The sequence below is a fragment of the Hypanus sabinus genome, chromosome 7 (genome assembly GCF_030144855.1).
Source record: "Hypanus sabinus isolate sHypSab1 chromosome 7, sHypSab1.hap1, whole genome shotgun sequence".
Classification (NCBI taxonomy): Eukaryota; Metazoa; Chordata; class Chondrichthyes; order Myliobatiformes; family Dasyatidae; genus Hypanus; species Hypanus sabinus.
Genome location: NC_082712.1, coordinates 97,164,528 through 97,176,610, shown reverse-complemented (window position 1 = coordinate 97,176,610; position 12,083 = coordinate 97,164,528). Strand labels below are relative to the sequence as shown.

The window sequence follows — 12,083 nt, the reverse complement described above, 5'->3', positions numbered from 1 at the left end:
GTTTGAAAACAGATTCTGGTACTGCAAGGGGATTGATTCTCCTGGTAGCAACAAGGCAGTCAAAGTAACAACTTTTATGCTAATCACAGAAACAAGCTGGTTTAAATTCCACAGGGGAATGTCAAGATACCAGGAAGTTGTTCGATCAATGCCACATAAGAAGTTTCCAAGCGTTTAGGTTAAGATATCTTTGATACATCAGGTCTAACTTACTACAATTCTTTTTCAAGGTCCAATTGCTTTGACGCAATATTTGATGTCTTAGCAGCAACTGGCATCTGAAGATGCTCAATGTCTGTTCTTCCAGTCAGTTCAGTGGTTCAATTTAATATTGGAGAATGTATATGGTATACAAACCCAAACCCTTACAGATATCCATGAAACAGGAGAAAGAACCCCAAAGGTTGAACCCCAAAGCCCACTCCACCACACACAAGCAGCAGTAAGAGCTGTCGTTTTAAGTTTACACGATTTCCATTGCTAAGGTTAAACCAAAGATTTGATTTATTTCTACCATTGCAGCTCTATAATCTCCATATGTCATAGAGTCATAGAAAAATACAGCACAGAGGCAGGCCCTTCGGCCCATCTAGCCCATGCTGAACCATTTAAACTGTCTAGTCCCATTGCCCTGCACCAGGACCATCGCCCTCCATGTCCTTACCATCCATGTACCGATCCAAACTTCTGTTAAATGTTAAAATAATGCACCACTTGCACTGGAAGCTCGCTCCACACTCTCGCCACCTTCTGACTGAAGAAGTTTCCCCTCATGTTCCCTTAAACTTTTCACCTTTCACCCTTAACCCATGACCTCTGGTGGTAGTCCCACCCAACATCAACTCTGCCTGCATTTACTCTATCTATACCCCTCAAAATTTGGTAAACTTCCCCTCAATCTTCCTATGTATACAGACCTAGCCTATTCAGTCTTTCCAGTCCCTGCTGCATCCTTGTACATTTTCTCTCTACTCCTGCCAACTTTCAATCTTTCCTGTAGGTAGATGTCCAAAAGTGGACATAATGCTCCAGAGTAGGCCTCACCAACATCTTATAGAACTTCAACATAACACCCCATCTCCTGTACTGAACAAAGATTTATGAAGGTCAATGTGTCAAAGCCCTGACTACCTGTGACGCCACTGTCAATGAATTACGGACCTGTATTCCCAGATCCCTTTGTTCTACAGCTCTCCTCAGCGCCCTACCGTTCACTGTGTAAGACCTATCCTGGTTGACCCTACCGAAGTGTAACACCTCAGTCTTGTCTGCATTAAATTCCATCTGCCATTTTCCCAGTCCTGACGAAGGATCTCGGCCCGAAACGTCGACAGCGTTCTCCCTATAGATGCTGCCTGGCCTGCTGTGTTCCAGCAGCATTTTGTGTGTGTTGCCATTTTCCCAGCTGGTCCAGATTCTGCTGCGAGCTCTGGTAGTCTGCCTCGCTGACCAGTGTGGGAGTAGTTATGAACAACTTTGCTCATGTCATTTAGAACATAGCTTGGAATTACTTTCCTAAAATTCACTTTTGGCATCGTAATGAGTGTTTGGGTTATTATTATTACGTATTGCATTGTAAAGGTCAGTATTTATACTAAATAGAAACCATTTCAAAGGGTAGTGAATTTGGACATACTGCTCTATACTTGGAGTGAAAGTAAGGTTGACAGGTACGCCCCCACCCCCACAAAGGACATGAGTAACCAGACAAATAAAAATCTGCAATCCAATCAATTCACAGATGTTATCACTGAGAATGTTTTTTCTTTTTAGTTCCAGACTTATTCTATTAATGAAATAAGACTATCAATGAGATGAAATTATTAATGAAGCTCCCTCTCCAATTCATGAGACTAGGCTTTAAGGATTACAGATAAGAAAGGCTCATGCGGGCTTTTGCGAGCTGCACTATCTCCAGCAATGCATTTGGACTAACCCTAACCGGCCGGGGACGGGTGGGACTAACCCTAACCGACCGGGGACATGTGGGACTAACCCTAACCGACCGGGGACGGGTGGGACTAACCCTAACCGACCGGGGACGGGTGGGACTAACGTTAACTGACCGGAGATGGGTGGGACTAACCCTAACCGGCCGGGGACGGGTGGGACTAACCCTAACTGACCGGGGACGGGTGGGACTAACCCTAACTGACCGGGGACGGGTGGGACTAACGCTAACTGACCGGAGATGGGTGGGACTAACCCTAACTGACCGGGGACGGGTGGGACTAACCCTAACTGACCGGGGACGGGTGGGACTAACCCTAACTGACCGGGGACGGGTGAGACTAACCCTAACTGACCGGGGACGGGTGGGACTAACCCTAACTGACCGGGGATGGGTGGGACTAACCCTAACCGGCCGGGGACGGGTGGGACTAACCCTAACTGACCGGGGACATGTGGGACTAACCCTAACTGACCGGGGACGGGTGGGACTAACCCTAACTGACCGGGGACGGGTGGGACTAACCCTAACCGGCCGGGGACGGGTGGGACTAACCCTAACCGGCCGGGGACGGGTGGGACTAACCCTAACTGACCGGGGACGGGTGGGACTAACCCTAACCGGCCGGGGACGGGTGGGACTAACCCTAACTGACCGGGGACGGGTGGGACTAACCCTAACCGGCCGGGGACGGGTGGGACTAACCCTAACTGACCGGGGACATGTGGGACTAACCCTAACTGACCGGGGACGGGTGGGACAAACCCTAACCGACCGGGGACATGTGGGACTAACCCTAACTGACCGGGGACGGGTGGGACTAACCCTAACCGGCCAGGGACGGGTGGGACTAACCCTAACTGACTGGGGACATGTGGGACTAACCCTAACCGACCGGGGACGGGTGGGACTAACCCTAACCGACCGGGGACATGTGGGACTAACCCTAACTGACCGGGGACGGGTGGGACTAACCCTAACTGACCGGGGACATGTGGGACTAACCCTAACCGACCGGGGACGGGTGAGACTAACCCTAACCGACCGGGGACGGGTGGGACTAACCCTAACTGACCGGGGACATGTGGGACTAACCCTAACTGACCGGGGACGGGTGGGACTAACCCTAACTGACCGGGGACGGTTGGGACTAACCCTAACCGACCGGGGACATGTGGGACTAACCCTAACCGGCCGGGGACGGGTGGGACTAACCCTAACCGGCCGGGGACATGTGGGACTAACCCTAACTGACCAGGGACGGGTGGGACTAACCCTAACCGGCCGGGGACGTGTGGGACTAACCCTAACTGACCGGGGACGGGTGGGACAAACCCTAACTGACCGGGGACGGGTGGGACTAACCCTAACTGACCGGGGATGGGTGGGACTAACCCTAACCGACCGGGGACGGGTGGGACTAACCCTAACCGGCCGGGGACGGGTGGGTCTAACCCTAACTGACCGGGGACATGTGGGACTAACCCTAACTGACCGGGGATGGGTGGGACTAACCCTAACTGACCGGGGACGGGTGGGACTAACCCTAACTGACCGGAGATGGGTGGGACTAACCCTAACTGACCGGGGACATGTGGGACTAACCCTAACTGACCGGGGATGGGTGGGACTAATCCTAACTGACCGGGGATGGGTGGGACTAACCCTAACTGACCGGGGACGGGTGGGACTAACCCTAACCGGCTGGGGACGGGTGGGACTAACCCTAACCGACCGGGGATGGGTGGGACTAACCCTAACCGACCGGGGACATGTGGGACAAACCATAACCGACTGGGGACGGGTGGGACTAACCCTAACTGACCGGGGACATGTGGGACTAACCCTAACCGGCCGGGGACATGTGGGATGAACCCTAACCGGCCGGGGACATGTGGGACTAACCCTAACTGACCGGGGACGGGTGGGACTAACCCTAAACGACCGGGGATTGGTGGGACTAACCCTAACTGACCGGGGACGGGTGGGACTAACCCTAACTAACCGGGGACATGTGGGACTAACCCTTAATGACCGGGGACGTGTGGGACTAACCCTAACCTGCCGGGGACGGGAGGGACTAACCCTAACTGACTGGGGACGGGTGGGACTAACCCTAACCGGCCGGGGACGGGTGGGACTAACCCTAACCGCCCGGGGACGGGTGGGACTAACCCTAACTGACCGGGGACGGGTGGGACTAACCCTAACTAACCGGGGACATGTGGGACTAACCCTAACCGGCCGGGGATGGGTGGGACAAACCCTAACCGGCCGGGGGCGGGTGGGACTAACCCTAACCGGCCGGGGATGGGTGGGACTAACCCTAACTGACCGGGGATGGGTGGGACTAACCCTAACCGACCGGGGACGGGTGGGACAAACCCTAACTGACCGGGGACGGGTGGGACTAACCCTAACCGACCGGGGACGGGTGGGACTAACCCTAACTGACCGGGGACGGGTGGGACTAACCCTAACCGACCGGGGACGGGTGGGACAAACCCTAACTGACCGGGGACGGGTGGGACTAACCCTAACCGACCGGGGACGGGTGGGACTAACCCTAACTGACCGGGGACGGGTGGGACTAACCCTAACTGACCGGGGACGGGTGGGACAAACCCTAACCGGCCGGGGACGGGTGGGACAAACCCTAACTGACCGGGGACGGGTGGGACTAACCCTAACCGACCGGGGACGGGTGGGACTAAACCTAACTGATCGGGGATGGGTGGGACTAGCCCTAACCGGCCGGGGACATGTGGGACTAACCCTAACTGATCGAGGACGGGTGGGACTAACCCTAACCGGCTGGGGACGGGTGGGACTAACCCTAACTGACCGGGGACGGGTGGGACTAACCCTAACTGATCGAGGACGGGTGGGACTAACCCTAACCGGCTGGGGACGGGTGGGACTAACCCTAACTGACCGGGGACGGGTGGGACTAACCCTAACCGACCGGGGATGGGTGGGACTAACCCTAACTGACCGGGGACATGTGGGACTAACCCTAACCGACCGGGGACGGGTGGGACTAACCCTAACCGGCCGGGGACGGGTGGGACTAACCCTAACCGGCCGGGGATGGGTGGAACAAACCCTAACTGACCGGGGATGGGTGGGACTAACCCTAACTGACCGGGGATGGGTGGGACTAACCCTAACTGACCGGGGACATGTGGGACTAACCCTAACTGACCGGGGATATGTGGGACTAACCCTAACTGACCGGGGACGGGTGGGACTAACCCTAACTAACCGGGGACGGGTGGGACTAACGCTAACTGACCGGGGACGGGTGGGACTAACCCTAACTGACCGGGGATGGGTGGGACTAACCCTAACCGACCGGGGACATGTGGGACTAACCGCAACCGGCCATTACCTGTGGATTCCTGAGCATTCGATACAAAGAGTGATCCCCAGGTTGATGCTGGCCCATTCTGGTAATGGCTCGTTACAATCGCAGCACAGGGCATTGCCGGCGATGCTCTGTACTTGCTCCAGCACCTTCTCCTTTCCTGGTTTCGCTTCACCGGGGAAGTCAAAGACGCCCGGAGACATGGTTGCTGAGCGCTCTGTCTTCTAGGGGGGAGTGATTGACAAACCACGTTAGCAACTCCAACTCAGCTAACTCTGAAAGGAAAAGCTCAAAAACAGTGCAGCCTAGAGCTCAGCAGCAAATGGGATAGCACGAGGCCATTCAGCCCCACTATGGGCCCCATGGTGTAGCCCTTTGCAGTATCAGTGATCAGTGACCGGTGTTCAATTCCAGTGAGAGCTCGGGTTTCCTCCGGTTTCCCTCAAACCTTTGAAAGCACACATTGGGCTTCCCTCTGAGAAGGTCGACTGTACTGTTTTCCACAGACGCTGCTCGGCCTGCTGAATTCCTCCAGCATCGTGTTCATTGCACGCTTCCATTCTTTCCGTTACATCTGACAAATCTTTTCCTTTACCTCAGGCCCCTACAGCCTCCTCTGATCCATTCTCCATTCCCCTTTATCAGTGAATTTACACAACAGAAGTTAGATTTTGCATGGCGGGGTGGAGATACGACGCTATCAAAGGAGGTGTAAGGCACTCCTTCCCTCTGCTAGCCCTCAGGTCACCCTTGGGCGAGGTGTAGCACCCCCCCCACCCCCACCACCGATCGGAATCATATGAAGCCATGGGAGCAGGTGGACGGTTGTACGAGCAGCCGGTGTAGATCACAAGTCCAGGTTATGTGACCCCCAACACCAGGCAGACAATCTCTGAAGAGTATTGATAATGACTGGGGTCACCTGTCTGGTAAAGACACTGTCCAGAAGGCAATGACAGACCACTTCTGTAGAAAAATTTGCCAGAAACAATCATGGTGATGGAAAGACTGATTGTCCATGTCATACAACAGGGCACATAATGGATGAATGATTGAATATCTTCAGAATAAGTTCCAAGGATTCACAACCACTTTGGAATGAAGAAACTATTCCTCATTTGAAGCAAAACTGATGGCTGACACCGTGTCCATTGGGAACAGTCACTCACTGGGATTCAGTCAATTCCAATTTCAATATAAGCCCGAGACAATCAGTGCCAGGGGACTGACCTGTGGCAGTGTCCCCCAGTGAGGGTCAGTGTGTGTGTGGGACCGTCCCCCTGTGAGGGTCAGTGTGTGTGTGGGTCCGTCCCCTAGTGAGGGTCAGTGTGTGTGGACCGTCCCCCAGTGAGGGTCAGTGTGTGTGTGTGTGGGACCGTCCCCCAGTGAGGGTCAGTGTGTGTGTGGGACCGTCCCCCAGTGAGGGTCAGTGTGTGTGTGTGGGACCGTTCCTCAGTGAGGGTCAGTGTGTGTGTGGACCATCCCCCAGTGAGGGTCAGTGTGTGTGTGGGACCGTCCCCAGTGAGTGTCAGTGTGTGTGTGTGGGACCGTCCCCCAGTGAGGGTCAGTGTGTGTGGACCGTCCCCCAGTGAGGGTCAGTGTGTGTGTGTGTGGACCGTCCCCCAGTGAGGGTCAGTGTGTGTGTGGGACTGTCCCCCAGTGAGGGTCAGTGTGTGTGAGTGTGGACCGTCCCCCAGTGAGGGTCAGTGTGTGTGGACTGTCCCCAGTGAGGGTCAGTGTGTGTGTGTGGGACCGTCCCCCAGTGAGGGTCAGTGTGTGTGAGACCGTCCCCCAGTGAGGGTCAGTGTGTGTATGGGACTGTCCCCCAGTGAGGGTCAGTGTGTGTGAGTGTGGACCGTCCCCCAGTGAGGGTCAGTGTGTGTGTGTGGACCGTCCCCCAGTGAGGGTCAGTGTGTGTATGGGACTGTCCCCCAGTGAGGGTCAGTGTGTGTGTGTGGACCGTCCCCCAGTGAGGGTCAGTGTGTGTGTGTGGGACCGTCCCCCAGTGAGGGTCAGTGTGTGTATGGGACTGTCCCCCAGTGAGGGTCAGTGTGTGTGAGTGTGGACCGTCCCCCAGTGAGGGTCAGTGTGTGTGTGTGGACCGTCCCCCAGTGAGAGTCAGTGTGTGTGAGGGACCGTCCCCCAGTGGGGCTCAGTATTTTGGGAGAGGTTTGCTGTGGAGTCTGAAATATTACGCAGCCCCAGGATAAGTGAACTTGTACCGAGTAATTGTCCTCGCGCCGCTCGTTAAACGCTGTAGCAATACTGTTCTGGACGGCTTGGATCCACGTTTGTTGGTGCTTTTCAGAGTCAGCCTGAAGCATGCAGCTCCTGTTGGGAAATGCAACAAAGCAGAACGTATTTAAAGAGATTGCCATTTCAAACCTTCACCATCACTGGAACTTTGTCACACCCACTGGTGAAATTACATACTTCCAGACAAGGGCTCAACGGTTAGCACAATGCTGTACTGTGCCAGCTGTAAAATCAATTCCACCCACCACTGTCCGTAAGGAGATCGTCTGCTCTCGACGTGACCGCGTGGGTTTCCTCTGCGTGCTCCAGTTTCCTCCCACAGTGCATAAGCGTGCAGATTAGGATTAGTACGTTGTGGTGCTGGAAGTGTGGTGAGAATTACAGGTGCCCCCAGCACATACTCAAATGATGCAAACATAGCATCGTGGTCTGTTTCAATGTCTTGATGTACAGGAGATAAGGAATGTTAATATGTCTTTAGACGGGTTTGACTGAAAGTAAAGCTCCCTCTGCACCATCCCATCACAAGTTCCTTTTGTAGGACAATACAGGCTGAAGGTAAAGAAGCAGTTAAGTGGAGATCTTCATGTAGTTGGGCCCAGAGTAACAGACACAATGCTGGAGGAACTCAGCAGGTCAGGCAGCAAAGATGGAGGGGAATGAAGAGTCGACGTTTCAGGCCAAGGCATTTCATCAGCACTGGAAAGGAAGGGGGCAGAATCCAGATAGAATAAGAAGGTGAGGGGAGGGGAAGGAGTGAGAGTTGGCAGGTGATAGGTGAGACTGGGTTAGGGGCAATGAAGTAAAAAGCTGGGAGGTGATAGGTGGAAGAGTAAAGGGCTGAAGAAGAAGGAATCTGATAGGAGAGGACAGTGGAGGACCATGGGACTAAAGGAAGGAGGAGGGAACCAGTGGGAGGAGAGGTATATGCAAGTTTGTCCTCCCTCTCCTCCCCCATCTTCTTTTACTGGTTTCTGCCCCTTTCCTTTCCAGTGCTGATGAAGGGTCTTGGCCCTAAACACCGATTGTTTATTCCTCTCCATAGCTGCTGCCTGACATGCTGAGTTCATCCAGCATTTTCTGCCTGTAGACTTTTCTCCTCTCTTCCTCATGCCTAAGAAGAAATATTAAAAACCCCCTAATTATGTTCATGAGAGCTACGTGAAAGTGTCGTATTTTAATCTGAGGTGAGTTTAGCTTTAAGACTCTGCAGTCGGCCCAGCTCCTCTGATTCTGAGGCTCTGTCTATTGTATGCAGCAGGTGGTTCTCCTGCTGTAAGACCATAAGACATAGGAGCAGAATTAGGTCATTTGGCCCATCGAGTCTGTTCTGGTATTCCATCATGGCTGTTATTATCCCTCTCAACCCCATTCTCCCGTTTACTCCCTATAACCTTTGACACCTTTATTAATCAAGAACCTATCACCCTCCGCTTTCAATATACCCAATGACGGCCTTCACATATTTGCCACCCTCTGGCAAAAGAAATTCCTCCTCAACCCTGTTCTAAATGGGCATCCTTCTATTCTGAGGCTGTAGCCCCTGACTATCAAATCTCCCACAATGGGAAGGATCTTCTCAACAGCCACTCTATCTAGACCTTTCAGGTATCAATGAATTTCGCCCTCATTTTTCTAAACAGCGGTAAGCTCAGACCTAGAGCTATCAAACACTTCTCATTTGTTAACCTTTTCATCCACAGGATCATTGACCTCTCCAATGCTAGGGCATGATTTCTTAGCTATGGCTGATCCATCTACTTCTGCAATGTTAACACTGGAGCAAGGGTCAGGGACCTGACTACATAATCTGCTGATGTGTTTTATCCACATGTACAGTCACAGGGCGCCACAGCCCAGAAACAGGCCCCTCGGTCCATCTACTGTACGCAGTTATTCTGCCTGGTCCCATCGATTCACACCTGAAAGATAGTCCTCTGTATTTCTCCCATCCATGTACTTATCTAAACTTCTCTTAATTCTCACACTCAAACCCATATCCACCACTTACACTGTCAGCTCCTTCCACACTTGCACCATCCTCAGATTCCCCTTAAATACTTCACCTTTCACCCTTAACCTGTGACCTCTAGTTCTAGTCTCACTCAAACCTTAGTGAAAAAGCCTGCTTGCATTAACCCTAATTCACAGGTATATTGGGTTGTAAAGAAAGATTTTGGCACATTGGCATTCCTGCTCTGCTGGGTGAGAAGCTGACAGTAATGCAGGTGGATGCTTCCCTGGTGTCATGGATTATTGATTACCTGACTGGCAGACCACAGTACGTGTGCTTGCAACAGTGTGTGTCAGACAGAGTGGTCAGCAGCACTGGGGCTCCACAGGGGACTGTCCTGTCTCCCTTTCTCTTCACCATCTACACCTCAGACTTCAACTACAACACAGAGTCTTGACATCTTCAGAAGTTTTCTGATGACTCTGCCATAGTTGGATGCATCAGCAAGGGAGAAGAGGCTGAGTACAGGGCTACGGTGGGAAACTTTGTCACATGGTGTGAGCAGAATCATTTGCAGCTTAATGTGAAAAAGACTAAGGAGCTGGTGGTGGACCTGAGGAGGGCTAAGGCACCAGTAACCCCTGTTTCCATCCAAGGAGTCAGTGTGGACATGGTGGAGGATTACAAGTACTGGACTGGTCAAAGAACACTGAGGCTGTCTACAAGAAGGGTCAGAGCCGTCTCTATTTCCTGAGGAGACTGAGGTCCTTTAACATCTGCCGGATGATGCTGAGGATGTTCTACGAGTCTGTGGTGGCCAGAGCTATCATGTTTGCTGTTGTGTGCTGGAGAAGCAGGCTGAGGGTAGCAGACACCAACAGAATCAACAAACTCATTCGCATGTTGTGGGGGTGGAAATGGACTCTCTGACGGTGGTGTCTGAAAAGAGGATGCTGTCCAAGTTGCATGCCATCTTGGACAATGTCTCCCATCCACTCCATAATGTACTGGTTAGGCACAGGAGTACATTCAGCCAGAGACTCATTCCACCGAGATGTAACACTGAGCATCATAGGAAGTAATTCCTGCCTGTGGCCATCAAACTTTACAACTCCTCCCTCGGAGTGTCAGGCACTCTGAACCAATAGGCTGGTCCTGGACTTATTTCCACTTGGCATGATTAACTTATTATTATTTCATTATTTATGGTTTTATTTTGCTATATTTATACTCTTGGTTGGTGCAACTATAACAAAACCCAATTTCCCTCGGGATCAATAAAGTATGTCTGTCTGTCTAACTTAAAGTATTGATACAGGAGATGGGATGTTATGTTGATGATGAATGAGATGTTGATGTGTGAGGCCAAATTTGGAGTATTGTGTGCAGTTTTGGTCACCTACGTACAGAAAAAATGTAAATAAAGTTGAAAGTGTGCAGAGAAAATTTTCAAGGATGTTGTCGGGTTTGGAGGACCTGAGTTACAGAGAAAGACTGAATAGATTAGGACTTTATTCCTTAGAACGTAGAAGTTTGAGAGGGCGTTTGGTCGAGGTATGCTAAACTATGAGGGGTAAAGATCAGGTAAATGCAAGCAGGCTTTTTCCACTGAGGTTGGGTGGGATGACATGGTCCTTTCTGGCAATCGCCCACTTGGCTATCTTCCTCAGGAATTGGGCCTCAATCACCTCGTTTAATTCCAATCATTCCCAGGTTCCACTAACTACAAACACCTGCTTTCCAACAGCAAATGCAGGATAAAAATCCTGAGAGCACAAGGAGCTGCCAGTTTGCTGGTCGACTCTGGTGTGAGTAACCTTGTTTCATGGTTCTTGGGACTGCCAGTTCTAAGTCTAGCATCACTCCTGGATACTGACTCCACACTCGCTATGTTAATAATGCCTCCTGACTCTGCCTCCATGCCCATGTTCTGCACTTGGGTTCATCCACCACCACGCTTGTGGAACAAGGTCATGGTTGAGGATAAAAAGTGAAAAGTTTAAGAGGAAAATGAAGGGAACTTCTTCACTTAGAGGATCGTGAGAGTGTGGAATAATATGCCAGCACAAGAGGTGCATATGAGCTTGATTTTAATGGGGGTATGGAGGGTGATGGTCCTGGTGCAGGTTGATGGACATAGGCAGTTAGAATGGTTTGACATTGACTAGATGGGCTGAAGGGCCTGTTTCTGTGCTGTACTGTTCTATGACTATCTATACCCCTCATAATTTTGTATACCTCTGTAAGATCTCTCCTCATTCTCCTAGGCTCCAGGGAGTAAGGTTCTTAACTACTCCCAGAAACTCAGCCAATTGGCTGTCCTACCACCCACCTACAGGCCTTTGAGATGTGCAAGGTCTTAGGAGACCCATCAGACTAATTCCTGCTATGAGGGAGCTGTCATGTTAAAAGAGGCTGAACAGGTTGGCTGAGCTGGTGTTTGGAAGAGTCTGGGTGATTTTATTGAGCTCCATAAGATCCCAAGAGGGCACTGCAGAAAAGATTTTGAGATACTTTCACAGATGGGACTTCCCAGTGACCAAACATTTTAATTC

General features: G+C 51.8%; 1 protein-coding gene across 3 annotated transcripts in view; it reads right to left on the bottom strand.

Annotated features, from left to right (window-relative positions):
- LOC132397021 (arf-GAP with coiled-coil, ANK repeat and PH domain-containing protein 2-like) overlaps positions 1-12,083 on the bottom strand; it is a 159,235-nt gene that overhangs the window by 34,222 nt on the left and 112,930 nt on the right. For 2 of the 3 annotated variants that reach the window (XM_059975246.1, XM_059975248.1), the window contains exons 13-14: positions 7,541-7,649; positions 5,343-5,542 (exon numbers count right to left, since the gene is read on the bottom strand). In XM_059975246.1, coding sequence (XP_059831229.1) covers positions 5,343-5,542; positions 7,541-7,649 — 309 coding nt within the window. The remainder of the gene's footprint in view (positions 1-5,342; positions 5,543-7,540; positions 7,650-12,083) is intronic. The other variant, XM_059975247.1, reaches the window with a different exon arrangement.